Source organism: Anas platyrhynchos, chromosome 20, assembly GCF_047663525.1.
Source record: "Anas platyrhynchos isolate ZD024472 breed Pekin duck chromosome 20, IASCAAS_PekinDuck_T2T, whole genome shotgun sequence".
In the NCBI taxonomy this organism is placed as follows: domain Eukaryota; kingdom Metazoa; phylum Chordata; class Aves; order Anseriformes; family Anatidae; genus Anas; species Anas platyrhynchos.
The window spans coordinates 5,859,346-5,873,141 of record NC_092606.1 but is presented as its reverse complement, the minus strand read 5'-3'; the positions used below and the strand labels follow the sequence as shown (position 1 = coordinate 5,873,141).

The 13,796-nt window shown below is 56.4% G+C and overlaps 1 protein-coding gene across 3 annotated transcripts in view; it reads left to right on the top strand.

The window, feature by feature from the left end:
- Positions 1-13,796, top strand: part of LRRC75A (leucine rich repeat containing 75A) — an 80,037-nt gene that overhangs the window by 10,573 nt on the left and 55,668 nt on the right. For 2 of the 3 annotated variants that reach the window (XM_072026119.1, XM_072026120.1), the window contains exons 2-3: positions 634-708; positions 1,540-1,734. In XM_072026119.1, the coding sequence (XP_071882220.1) occupies positions 634-708; positions 1,540-1,734 (270 nt within the window). Of the gene's footprint in view, positions 1-633; positions 709-1,539; positions 1,735-4,285; positions 5,364-13,796 lie in introns of those variants that run through there. The other variant, XM_027472183.3, reaches the window with a different exon arrangement.

Genomic DNA, 13,796 nt, shown 5'->3' with positions numbered 1-13,796 from the left:
AATGCTTCTGGATTTGTCCCCTCTTCCAGTTGGACGTTATTTAACATTTGCCAGTGGCTAATAATGACGATAATATATATTATTTTTTTTCTTGGAGGCAGATGTAACCTCAGTGCTTTTCCTGGCCCGGGGGATAGGCAGTCCTGATAAAGGGACACCCCACTTTGAGCCCTTTAATAAAACTGAAGATGCAGGGGGCTTCTTGGGTGGATGTAGGGGGCTTCTAAGGGGATGCAAGGGGCTTCTGTGATTCTGTGCAAGGCTTTTGCTCAGCTCAGGATCTGCTCGGTGAAGTCCTACACGTAGCACTGGAGATGGTCGGTACAGTAACGCACACAGGAGAGGCACCCAGCAGTGACTGCTCTCTGCTGGCTCTTTGGGACTGAATTTTAAGCAGCCGAGTTACCTGGAAGCTAATCCTGCCCTGTCGGCCCCCTGCCTGCTCTGCAGCTAGCCCTGAGCACCACGGTCTGGGGGTTTTCAGGCAGCGAGGAGGAGGAGGAGGAGGAAGGCATTTCCCTCTGTATCACACCAGCATTTCTCTGGCTGCTCAGGCTGCATTTCCTTTGCTCTGGGCAGTGAAAAAAGGGATTTATATATATATTTTTTAATCTTTTTGTTTGCCTTTTCTAGTTGAAGCCGATGATGGAGAACGAATTCAAGGTGAATAGGGAGAACTTCATCCGCTGCCCGGAGGAAACGCATTGTGTCTGTGTGATTTCTCATTTCTTCTTAAACCGCTCTCCGAGTACATGTAATGTTTCTCATAATTACATTGCCTCGTTTATCCCGGGGTTGGGTTCGCCTGCAATTACATCCTGCTGCACTTCACCTGGCCCTGCTGCACCGCCTCGCTGCCGGCCTCACCAAACCCAAACCGAATAAAACCTGGGGAGCGGGCAGTTGTGTGCTCCTCTGAAATCAGATTTTTATTCTGTTTGGCTCTTGTCCCCAGAGAGGCTGGGCAGAGGCTGGCTGCTCTCCTCCGCCTGGGCTTGGTGCTGTCTTATGGCAAGGCTGCTTTTTTTTTTTTAAGTCAGAGCTGAAATCTCTTTAACTCTGGGATCCCTCTAAATGCCATCTTGACAGCGATGTTTCAAGTGGCCAGCTTAGTCCTGTCCACACAGCAAGCAGCGCTAACCTGCATCTGATGCTGACATTTAAAATTAATCCTAATCGTTCCCTCCCCATCGAGACAAACCGATGAGTCTTGTGCTGCTCTCCACAGCAAGTTTACCTCTGATGAGTGCCAGCAGCAGAGTTTGGGCCCCAACAAGTCCAGGTTTGAATGCCCAGAGCTGTCGGGGACCCCAAAAAGCTGCTCTGGGGAAGAGTCCTGGGTTAGGCTGGGCTCTGAGTGCAGAAGTAATGCTGGGAGCTCTTGTAAGCCATGGAGTTGTGGGGTCTCTCCAAGCATTTTGAGAAATATCCCCCTTTTCGTTACCGCAAATTGGACCATGCTTGTGCAGAGTGGATTTTCCCATTTAGGATGAAACTCCTGGTTGAGATCTGAGATCAAAAAGGGATTTTCTGCTTTAGGCTTTGTGCAAGATTAATCCCCCCATCTCGGCCTGGGAGCATACAGAGATTGCAGCATCTTACAAAGTGCGTTGCAAAGGCCAGCACGAGTGGCTTGCCAAGAGAGAGGTGTCACCGGGTTGCCGTCTTCCAGAAACAGCAGCCAGCCCTTCCTGGCAGTGGGAGGTTTTACCCGTGGCTGATTTGAGCCCAAAGGTACACTCGTTTATGTGTGCAGGGCGGTTTGGTGGTGGGCACGGGCAGCTGAGGCTGGGTGCCCCTGGTTTCGGGTGGCTGATGGTGGATCCAGCACCAGGTCGCTGGCTCTCGTGGTGTGGGTGTGTCCTGGCTTGTGCACGAGGCTTCGTGAGGTTTTAGTTTCGTTTTGGTGTAAAAGTGAGAGTGTTCTTAAATCTGAGTTCGGAGGGAGAGGAGAGAGCCTTCTCCCAGGGCCTCGTAATGTGAAGTTATTTCCTTGTAAAGCAGCAGACTTTGGTAACGCCCTTCATCTGATGTACCATGAGGGGTGTGAAGAGAGTCAGGGAAAAAAAAAAAAAAGGCGAATTCCCGTAGACAAACATCTATTAATTTGTAGTTTGCACACATCTGCACGAAGGAAAAAATGTGGATTGGCTGCAGGTCCGGTAATGACTTTTGCAGAATATTTCATCGGTCAGAGAGCACCGGAGCGAGCTGCGGCCCGCGGAGAGCTGCGAGCTCGACCTGTTCCCAGCACACGAGCCCTGGGTGTGCTTGGTTTGTGCACAGACAACTCTGTGTGTGTGCAAGGGGAGCATTGCCACGAGGGGTAGAATGAGGTCGGATCCCTCCTGGGGGTGCAGAAGCGTGTCCTGAGCTCGCTCCGTGTTGGTGTAAGAGGAGCTGCGCTTTTTATTTTTTTTGCCTTTTTGCTGGCTTTGTCCTGCGCTATAAATAAGCATGATCAGGAGCAGCAGATAATCTATCCGCCCTGCTGACAGGAGTGTCAGAAGTGCAAAGGTTGGGTTTTATTTATTTACTCGGGGCTGCGGTTGCTGTGCGAAACCACCTCTCCTGCCAGGATGCGGCTGTGCTGGCTGCCCTCTCCTCCGAAAGAAGCGAGGGGAGGGGGGTTTGGGGCTTCAGCCCCCTTGGGAGCGTGTGTCCAACTCCGTGGGCATCTCAGGGAGGGGCTAAAAGCCCCCCATGAGTTGATGCTGAGGGTCCTGGGGGGCTTTTCTGGGAAGTGGTGCCATGGAGAGGGTTTGCTTGCTAAAAGAATAAGAGCTAGAGGTAAACTGGTTGTAATCCCTGCGCCAAGCTGGTTCGGAGATGAGATAAATGCAGGGCTCTTGTGACCACAAGTGACCACAGGGAAGCAATTCCTGGTGCAGCCGCATCATGCCCAAACCCCTTTACCAGCAGGCCGAGCACCTGCATCGCAAAGCGATGAATAAGAACAGGCTCTGGGATGAAGCTCTGGGACAGGAGGAGGATTTTAGGGCTGGAGACACTGCTGGTGCTCGGCTGATTCCAGCGGGAAAAATGCCTTGTGCCGAACAACTGGGCGAGGTGAGCACTCCCCTCCCCATGGCTCTGCACAGCATCGGGCTCCAGGTCTGGAATGATGTTTTTGAGTTCCCTGACATGGGCCCCATGGACTCCCCTAAATTTCTGGTTAACCAAACCTGGTGTTTTATACGAACCAAGTGGCTCTGTGTTTTCTCCTGTGGCTTAACCTGCGGAGGCTGGAGCAGTGAAACGCAGTTCTTAGCTCATGGAAGCAGCACAAGGTATAGCTCGGGGGGAGGCACTGCTGGGGTTCAGTTTGGCTTTGGATGCCACGAAGCATCTGCAAACCAGAGCCAAAGCCTACCAAAGACCATGGATGGGGCTCTGCACCCTTCTTGTGGTTCAAAAATGCGTTCAAGTGGCTGGACTTGGGAGTTTTAGAAATCACTGTGCAGGCCTGCAGCCATTTGGATATGCAGGAGAGCTGCCTCTTGTTCCTCAGAGTACAAAAATACCCACGTGCTCGTGCAGGGGCGACTGCACAGGTTGCAGAGGAGGCAGAAAGGATGCAAAAACCGCTCGGGGGTTATTTCTGCAGGCTGCAGGATGCCCCCGTGGCACGCACCTGGTGCAGGAGGGGATCCCTGTATGGCCGAGCAGCGGGGTGGGATGGATGCCCGCAGCTCGCTGCACATCTGTGCTGGAAGGCAGCCCGCCAGGAGCGGCTCTGAGGCTGCTGCTGGGGCTGTGGCAGTCAAAACCTGAATTTTTCCCAGGTTATTTCTCGAGACACCCGTCTGCTGCAGCAGGGGAGCGCTGGCTGCTCCTCACCCTCCTTCCCCCAAAGCTTCAAACCCCGAAATGCCCCAAGCCCTGCCAGTGGGGTGGCCAGGAGAGGAGGAGCAGCCAAATCCCAGCTGGGGGGCTGCTTGGGGGCTTCTGGAGGGTCCTGGCCGGGGTCGGGGGGGGCTGCACAAGGGGGGGATTTCGGGCGGGGCACCCTCAGGTGGGGCTGGGCTGAAGGCGAGGGAGCGGTCCCTGGGAGGAAGAAGCCCCCTGCGGGGAACCACCGCCGGGATGCGCCCCGGTGACCCTCCCCATATCCCCCCCCCCCCTTATCCCCAAGCCCCCCAGTGCAAACCCCAGCGCTGCAGGGCGAGAGGAGGCGGAGGAGCAGAAGAAGAAGGAGGAGGAGGAGGAGGAAGGAAGAGCCCCGTCCGGCTCCAGCTTCCTCCGCAAGCCCTGCCTCGGTGCACGGTGCCCGCCCCCGGCCCTCCCCCGGCTCTCCCCACTGCATGCCCCCCACCGCCGAGCCGAGCCGAGCCGTGCCGAGCCTCCTCCAGGCGGGGCCCCCCCCCAGCGGCTCCGCGCAACAGTTGCCCCCCCCTCCCCAAGAAGTCGTGGCCATCCCCGGCTCTCCTTTCCTCCACGATCCCAGCCCTTGGAGAGCCCCCTCGGCTCCAGGAGGAGGAGGAGGAGGAAGAAGAGGCTGGGGGGCGAGCTGCGAGGAGCCCCCTCCGCTCTCATCGACCCGGTGCCGGGGGCAGGAGCCCCGCCGAGCCCCCCCCCGCAGCCATGGAGAGGGGCGGCGGGGCCGTGCCACGGCTCCTCCGAGCCGGGCTCGCCCGTCCTCGCCTCCTTTTGCCGGAGCGGAGCCGCCCCGCCGCCGGCCACCGGTCGCCCTGCTGAGCTGCGGGGGGCTCCGAGCCCCCGCCGGCACCCCCGAACCCTTGGTGCGCCCCCCCGAGCCCTTTGGGCATCCTCCCGTCCCCTCGTGCGCCTTCCAAACTCCTTGCGCATCCCCCTTGTGCGTCCCCCTAAACCCCTCGTGTGTCCCCCCTACCCTTTTCCGCATCCCTCTCTGCACCCCTAAAACCCCTCGTGCATCCCCCCACCCTCATCTGTATCCCCCCGTGCACCCCTAATCCCCTTGTTCCTCCCCCCGTGCACCCCAAATCCCCTTCTGCACCCCTTTGTGCCTCCCCCCGTGCACCCCCAATCCCCTCGTGCACCCCCCTGCGTGCCCCCCACCCCCTGGTGTCCCCCCACCCTCGCATGCAGCCGCAGGGCCGTGGGGGCCGGGGACGCTCGCCATGGGCACCAAGCAGACCAAGGGCTGCCAGCCGGGCAGCGCCGGGGAGAGCCCCCCGACCCACCAGCGCAAGAAAACATCCCCCAGGGACCGGGGGGACTTCCTCGCCTCCCTCATGGTGAAGTCCGGCGAGAAGTTTGGCAAGGGCGCCGGCAGCCTGCCCCCCTACCACCGGCGGATCTGCATGATCCAGGACATGCTGGTGCTGGTGAAGCAGGGGAAGCAGGAGGAGGCCACCGAGCTGCTGAGACACCTGCGGCAGGTGAGGACGAGCAGCTTTCTCCCCGGGGGGCTGCTTGGTTGCGGTGGGGAAAAGCCAACCCGGGACCGAAACGCATCCCGTTCCCGAAATCCGGTGCCCTGGTAGCAAAGAGGGACGTGCTCCTTCTTCACGCGTCTGACTTTTGTGGCGTGCTTTTGGGGACGTGGCTGAGGAGCTGCGGGGTGGTCGTGGTGCTGGGCACGGGGAAATAACCCCAGGGAGGTGCTTTGCGTGGTCTGCAGCGAGGAAACCCCGCCGGCTGCATTTTCTCCTTCCCTTGGTGGCTCACGCCGATAGCTCGGGGTTCTGCAGCGTGCGCAGCCCACTCGAGGAGGTTCCCACTCAACTTTGAAAAGTTGGGTGGTTGAGGCGGATCTGCAAAGCTCCGAGGCAAATCGAGCCGGCGGCTTTTGAGAATCGGCTCTTTCCTTCCAGGCTGAGCAGCACCAGCAGCCGGCAGCTTTGCTTTGTAGCTCGCTCTTTTTGACGCACGGCTCTCGGCGGAGTTTTGCTCGCCTTGTGGAAATGCAGTCGGAGAGGGGGGAATTCGTTGTGCCGAGCTCGAGACCTTTCCCCTTGAAAATTTGTTTGAGCCGGGCGTTAGCTGAGAGGCAACGCTACGGAAAGGTGGTTTGAGCAAACAGCCGGGCAGCCACGGAGCGCTGCTGTGCACCCAGGAAATTCGCGTTTAACCTTTTTCTGCTGATAGAAGGTGATAACGAGACCGGAGCGCTGGGCGTCTTCAAGGCTCTGGGGTACGCCGGGCTTTGAGGAGCCGCAAGTTTTCCATGCAAACAGAAAGCAGGGCTTCACCAAGCTCGGGTTTTCACGCCAGGAGCCTGCACGGCGTCCTGGTGTTCGGCACAACCAGTTCAACCAGCTGGGGGAAAGCTTGCGGGGCACTGGGAGCAGCTCCTGGCCCCATAGCTCTGCTCTGTGTCAGCCTGTCCATGTAAAAACCCAGCTGCTCCAGAGCCCTGCAGGTTTCTCCTTGTTGTTTTGCGTTTGGGCTTTGCTTTTTGCATTTCCCCCTCATTTTCTGGTCTTGTTAACGTTTTCACGTGGCCCTGACCCCATCACCTGCCCCAGCCCGGGCACATTCCCATTACCCCAGCAGCCGGCATCCCTCTGCCCGCAGTGTACGCGACTTGTTGCTGTCTTTAGAGCAGCCCAGCTGAGAAATCTGAACAGTTTCATATGCTGTTGTGTTAGAAATGGGCCCTGAGCCTTGAAATAAGGTGCCCTCCAGGCTGGACGTGCCTTCGCCCTGGGGCAGGCTCCACGGTGGCCGTGAGCCAGGCAGCAGCTCCGTGCCCCAAATCTGCGCCGCCGCAGCCCCGCCGAGCTTCGCCCTGAGACAGGAGCCCATTGGAGCTGGCAGAGGGACGGGTGCTAATTTTAGAGGGTGTTTCTATCAGCCCTGCACACGCAGACAAAATAAGCCAGGTGCCTGTGAAATACCAGGAGTTGTTCCCAAGTTCTCCCTGGCTTCAGGTCCTGGTTTTTCTTGGTGATGCTCCGGACCGTCCTCGTCCCTCCTGCGTCTGGGGGATGGCTGGGGAAGGTGTGGGCGTGCATCATGGGCACTGCCATAATGACAAATCCCATCGTGGGGGCATCCCATCATCTGCCAAGGGATAAAAAAGGTCTCCACTTTGGCTAGAAAGTGATTTAAAATTCCTGGGGGAAGCGAGGGACCTGTTACCGTCAGATAAGTCGTCGTGAGCGAGCGTTGCTGAAGAGCTCGCTCTGATAAAACATATCTTAAAGTGTCAAAATAGGGAACACTTTGTCCTAGATACTATAATAGACTTGAAGCACATTTTTAATGAGGCGGTATTATTTCTTTGCCTCCGGGTGGTGCATGTGGGATGCCCCACCGAGCAGATCCTGACGGCCGTGGGTTGTGACGGGTCGGCTGTCGGTGTGCTGCTGGCTGCGGGGATGCTGGCATCGCTCCCGGGGGAGGGAGCTGGGGCTGGGCGGTGGTGGAGGCTTTGGGAGCTCCTGAATGTGGGGTTTTTGGGGAAAAAAGGGGGGCAGAGACCTCTTCTCGTTAGCAGTGGTGCTGTATCCATCGCGGGGGGCTTTGCTGCTTGGGCTGCGTAATTGCAAACTTAATGCAGGATGATGATGGTGATAAGGCTGCAAGATGGGGGTTTTCCAGCAAAACCAGCTCTCAGTTGCGTTTTGAGTGTTTTCTTTGAAAATCCCAGCCATTTAGGTCACCGGGAGTCTTTCCACTGACTTCATCAAGCTTTGGAGCGGGCCCAGCACGCTAACGAGGGGGCAGGTGACAGCATCCCTGCGTTTTGGAGGTGCTCCATCCCTGGTTTAAGTGGGATGAGCGTGCTGGCAGACACGAGGCTGAGCAGATTTTTGGCTTTCCTTGACCTAGCTCCCTGCCCAATCCCCATCCACTGGCTGCGAGAGGAGGCTCGAGGGGACCCCTCCTGCCTGCCGGCCCCCGCACCCCAAAAATTGGGTTTGATGATCAGCAAAGGGGCAGGGCAGCAAATGGTCACGGCACCGGAGCACGGACAGGTCCTGCGTGTGCTCCACCAGCCTCTGGCACCCGCTGCCTTCTGCAGTTTGCTGGCCTGTTGCATTTCACCAAATTTGGCCAATTTCCCCCTTCTCTCCACAGCCCCGAAGCGGGAGCGCCGCTGTTTCCTTTACGGGCTCCTGCAAGGATTAAGGAGCATTTCCAGAAATGCTTCGGAGGTTGCAAACAACTATAAAAGCGCAAAGATAGGAAGCAGGCTGCTTTTTGTTTAAAAAGGTTAAAAATGCAAATAGCAGCTGGCTGGACTTGTTCGCTTCAAGGCTGCTCCTCGGCAGGGAGCTGAGAGCCTTCCCAAACCGCCCTATTAACCCCCAAAAAGTGCTGCCCTCTGTTGAAGAGGGGTGATTCCCTATAAGCCACCCTTGCCTGTGCCGCATGTAGGATGCGTTTGGCAGTTAAACACATCTAAGGAGATAGGAAATAGGCTCAAACGCTTCCCATCTTGGTGAGGCCGGTGTTTGGGGTCACGATAGTAGAGAAGCATCCCAGTCCCATGGATGGTGCCGCTTGCCTCTCACCGAAATAATCCTCACCGAAATAATAGGGCCTCGTCCTGTAGGATGGTGAGAGCTGAATTAACGCTGTTGGCTCTTGGAGACACCTGGGACCCCGCTCTCGGACCCCGCACCCCAACCCTAAGACTCTCAGGGGTGGGAGAGTTGCATCTTCTCCATGCCAGTGGGTTGCTGTGCCCATTGCCACCCGTTGTAGACTTTAATATTATATAGACCATCCCGTTTTTTCTTTTTCTTCCTTTTTCTTTTCCTTTTTTTTTTTTTTTTTTTCTTGAAGCCCTCTTGAGTTTCAGCTGGTAAAGCAGCCAAGCAGTGTCAGTGTATTAAATTCTGGGAGTGTCTCTCCTGCTGGGGAGAGAATTTGTAAAACAAAGCATGTTTTCCTCCTCTCCGCTGCCAAACGGATCGTTTTCCCAAGCGGGATGGCGAGGCGCTTCCCAGCACATTACGTCTCGCTCGAGGAATTTGCCATCGGCCGGGGCTCGCCGTGCCCTCCCCGCCAGGGCAGGGGCTGCTGCTGCTGCTCGCCACGGGCTCGGCCGTCGCCTGCCCGGGGCACGGCGTGGCCAGCGGTCCCAGGAGTTAAATAAAAGGGAAAAACAGGGCAAAACATTCTGGTAAAACCCTTGGGATGCTGAAGGTGGTTGGGAGCCAAATTGCAAAGTCTGAGTCGCGGCAAAGCTTCGTGACTTTGGAAGGTGGCTTTTCGGCTGATGCCTGGGCAGTTTGGGGATGTGATGGGGCTGGGGACGGGGCTCAGAACCCCTAAAAGGGGTGAAGGCACCGCGGTAACTTCAGCTTGGATGGGGCTCGATGTGATCTGATGCCTGCTGAGCCTTGCAGAGCCCAAAGGGCGCATGCAGCCGCCCCTTGCCATGAACATAAAACCCGTGAGCTGTGCCCAGGTCCCCGGAGCTCCCAGGGGAAGGCAGCGATGTGGGGTGAGGGGGCTGTGAGAAACCCCAAGGCTGCCTTGGGAGGGTCCGGGTGGCTTGGGAAGCTCGTTGTAAGCAGCGTGTTTATTGTTGCTGGTTCTAAGTAGCATTTTTCTGCTTAATGAGTCCCTCCCCATCTGGTTTTTGCCAGCGTTTCTGGGCTCTGCTCTTGGCTTGCACGGGGAGGTTGGCAGAGAAACGCATCGGGATCGGTCGTGGTGGGTCAGGAGCGCTCCGAGGGTTGCTCATTTCCCCCAACTGACCCTTAGGGGAGACAGATGCTGTTGTATGGCTTCTCCACGTCAAGGCGGATAAGTTGTCAGCTGAGCTGCTGGGGATCATCGTGTCTCTGGCAGGAGGAAGGGGATGGGTTTTGGTGTCTCGTCGTCTAAGATTCAACCCAGGTCCCCCAAGGATGCCAGACACGGTTTTGCACCAGCCTTGAAGCCCGTGCTTCACCCCACAGATGCCAAACCTGCTGAAATATCCATGCCTGGCCGTGTATTCGGTGTGTGTATCGATGCCTCGAGCAGACCCTGGGAAGCTCAGTGGGTTTGGCTGACCTCAACACAGCCAGACCGCACCGTGCCTGCCCTTGTCCCTTTGTGCCAGCCATGGGGACTGTCCCACAGCCCCTGGGATGCTGTCAGACCTTGGTAACACCACTCCAGGAGCATGGGGTCCCTGAACAGCGGGCAGACACAAAGCAATTTTCAGTGCCAGGCTGGGGACACCCCCGCCGACGGCTGCGGTGTGGCGAGGTGGAAATTGGGCAACGCGGCTTCGCAGGGCCCCGAGCTCAGCGCTGCCGCTTGGGGCTCAGCAGTCGGTTTCCTCCAGCCCGAGTTGCTGACGAAACCACCGCCGGTGCTTCGTGCGAATATTTTTAACCCTTAGGCTGCTAGGTAGCGTTGACAGCAAATGAATGTGCCTGCTGGCACCGGGGTTTGGCGTTTTCCACCCCAAACGGGCGGCTCTGGCCTCCTTGCCGTGCTCTGCTGAGAGCTGCCCTCTTGCACTGTCCTCTCTCTGCTCCCTTGTTTCCCATCCTGGTTCCTTCTGTTCTTTTTCCCTTCCCCCGTGGGATCCGTGGGTGGATGCGCCCCGCTGTCTGCTCGGCATCTGAGCAGCCCGGCTTTAATTAAACCCCGGGAAGGGGGCTCCTGCTGCTCGTCCTGAGCCCCCGGGGATGCTGAGATGCAGGGGGAGGGCAGAGGCAGCTCCCACCCCACAGCGTGGGGGCAGCCCCCAGCTCCCTCTCCCCCTGTGCCTGCAGCAGCGATGCTCGCCGTGCCGCTGGCGGGGTTTCCTCTCCGAACTTCCCTGTCTCCCCTGGGATCAGGAAGCACAGAAATCGGCACGGCATTAATGCAATCCCTGCAACACGCCCAGGCAGGCTCCGTTTGCAGCACTAGGAGAGCCCGAACAGGGCTGAGCCCTGTGTTCCTATACCTGCTGGCACCAAAGGGCACGTCCTGGCCAAGCTCCCTGCATGACCAGCCACCACAGACCCTGGTTCAGCATTCCCCCGACCCCAATATCTCCCCAGACCCACCAGGCTGGGCTGTGTGGGCTGCTTGTGCCCTCGGCAGAGCCAGGAGCCCCACAGCTGGGAGGTGCTGCAGGCTGGCAGCCCCTGGCCACCACTTCGCTTGGATCGCATCTTTTTTTTGGTGTTTAATTTTCTCCTGGGCTGCTTCTGCTTTCCTGTCTGATGGGAACACCAGCAGCTCGGGGCTCCAGTCTGCAGGGCACCTGAAATCCGTCCTGTCCTCCCCTCTTGGCAGCTTCGTGTCGGTGGCATCATCCCCTGTGTTGGGGGGTTGGTGGCCGTGGCCTCTTCTTAGGTAAGGGAGGTGCTTGTGCATTAATACCGGTTTCGTTCTGGTACAAAGAGATAAGGGATTTTTTAGCCTTTAATTTCTTCTGCAGGCCCTAGCCAAAAGCCCAATACGATTTAATTCCCTTTCTCTCTTTTGTATAGCTCGACCTCTTTCTCCCCTCGTTTTTGGAGAAAAGACCTCAGGATGGCAAATTCAATCTTTCCTCGGACAGCAAAAGCAAATTGTCCTTTCCATCCAAACTGAAGAGTTAGCTCCAATTACCTAGGGGCTGTGACCTCGCTTCTTGGCAACCTTGATGCTCTCCGGGTTCCTCAGATCTGTGCAGGACCGTTCGTGTTTCAAGCCCTGCATCTCCCAGATTCTGGTCCCGCTTTGCTGTGAGCTTTTGAGGCAAGCCTCGGACAAGCATCAGGGCTGGAGGGAGGTGCCCCATGCCTTTGTGTGTCTCAGTGGGTATTTAATGCCCTATGGCCTCGTTATGTTATATTTTCCATGAGGTCTGGCTCTTTTTCCATTACACATCAGGGCTGATCTTGGTGCAGGCGTTTCTTTATGGGACGTTCCTGATTGTTGCACTGGTTCAAGCAGCCCGTGCATCCTTTTTGTAGGTTTTTCCTGAGCTCTTCTTCGCCCAGGCTCTGATCGGGCTGCCTGCTGCTGCTTTTTTTCCTCTTTCATGTCCCCTTTCCTTCTGAGGCTGGTTTCTAGGAAATAGCAGCTGGGTTCCTGGCACCGCTCCGCTCCGGACCTGCCGCTTCCCGCTGCCTGCCCTCCTCGGGAGGTTTTGCAATGTTTGTGTCTGTGCTCACGCGGCGAGGGATTACATTCACGTGTTGCACAAGAGGTTTTGCTAAGGCCCTGTCCCTAAACCTCTCGCAGGAATTGGGTTGAAATGAATGTTAATTAATTAAAGAAGCCCCCAGCTGCCGGGCTGCGCGCTGTGGGACCCTTGGGTGCAGGGGCTGGACACGTGTGCTTCTCCGGAGGATGAGAGGCGGATGTTGGGTTTCTTAGCTCCTTGCTTTACCTTTAGCCACAGAAAGTGAGAGCTAGCTGGGGAAGCAAAAGCTTTCTGATTTAAAAAAGGAGAGCCCAAGGGTACAGGGCTGCATGTGTGAGGCTCAGTTGAGCCCCCATTGGATTTGGGGATGGTGACCCACATGCCATCAGCTCCCCATTGACCTACAGTGGCACGTAGAGCTAACAAAGTTTGTTTCATTGTGGTGTTCCACCATTTATTTCCATATTTCCTTGTATTTCTCTGAGTCTCAATACTTGCTTATCGAGATCAGCACGCAGAGAAGTAGCAGAGAGTTGCCCACGTTCCACTAACGTGTCTCCTGCTGGGTTTGGGGCACGCAGAGCATCCTGCTCACTCCTTTTGAGCACCAGCTTCCCTGCTGGTACTGCTGGATGGAAACCAAATTGCCATGAAAATGTTAACCCAGGAAGGAAAAGTCCCCTGGTCTAGCTACAGCCAGGGAAGAAAGTGGGTGCTTGTAGGGTTCCTGCTTCCCACCGTTATCCAGGCATGTTTCCAGGGGAGGAATAATGATGTGATGCTGATGTATCACAGTGCCAGCTGAGCAAGGCTGCAGGGACGTGGGGAAGAAGCAGACTTTTGGCATCTGCAGCCCCCAAACAGACGGCTTGGGGAGTCCCCTCTGAGCACACACCAGCCCTCTCGCTTCTCTGGTGCAGCTTTTGGCCAAAAACGCCTGCAGGGACATCAGCGTGCTCGCAAATACCTGCCTCAGCTGCTGTGCCAGAGTGACGGTGAGTAGTGGGGGCAAGGGGAAAGTGCCGTGGTTAGGACCAGATGGGATGCTGGATGTCTGGGAGCGGGATGTAGGTGGGGATCCCATCTCCCAGCAGGGTGGCATCAACCTGCCTCTGTGCCTCTCCCAGCCCAGGGCACAGAACTGGTACCTGCTGACCCCGAAACACAGCTCTCCCTGCTCCGTGAGTAGAAAAAGGGGGGGATTTGGGGGAAATCTCCCTGCCTGTGGTTGCTGTGGGCTTCCTGGGAGATGGCAGCTTGCAGAAAGGGAGAAGCAGTTTGGGATGCGAGCACGACTTACCCGTGGCAGTGACCGCAGCCAAAATCAGCAAGGAGGGGATCTGGATTTAAGCAGCCTGGTTTTATGGGTAGGATTTTTTTTTTTTGGTTATCCTTTAAGCAAGAGGATGTTTTCCTGTTGGGTTGTAAAAGGCGAATTCAGCTGGGTGCAATGTGATACTTCCTGCCCCGAGCAGGAGCTGTGCGGCTGCGGGGTTCCTTGTGTGTGGCTTTACTCTGGTGGCAAGTGGGGGATTTCGGGTTTACAGGATTGATTGCTTTCGGTTTTATTTATTTTTTTATTATTATTATTTAGATTTGTAACTCAAGTTACACAAAGATGAAAGCTAGAGTTCAAAATGCAGGAAATTAGTGTTTGAATGGGATTTGATCAGACAAAAACCTCAAAGTATGCTGGATATTTAGGGCACTCAAACTTCTCAAAACACATTTTCTGTTTAAAACCAGCTGATCCATTAACCAGAGTATTAATTTTACACAATGAATTACTCTT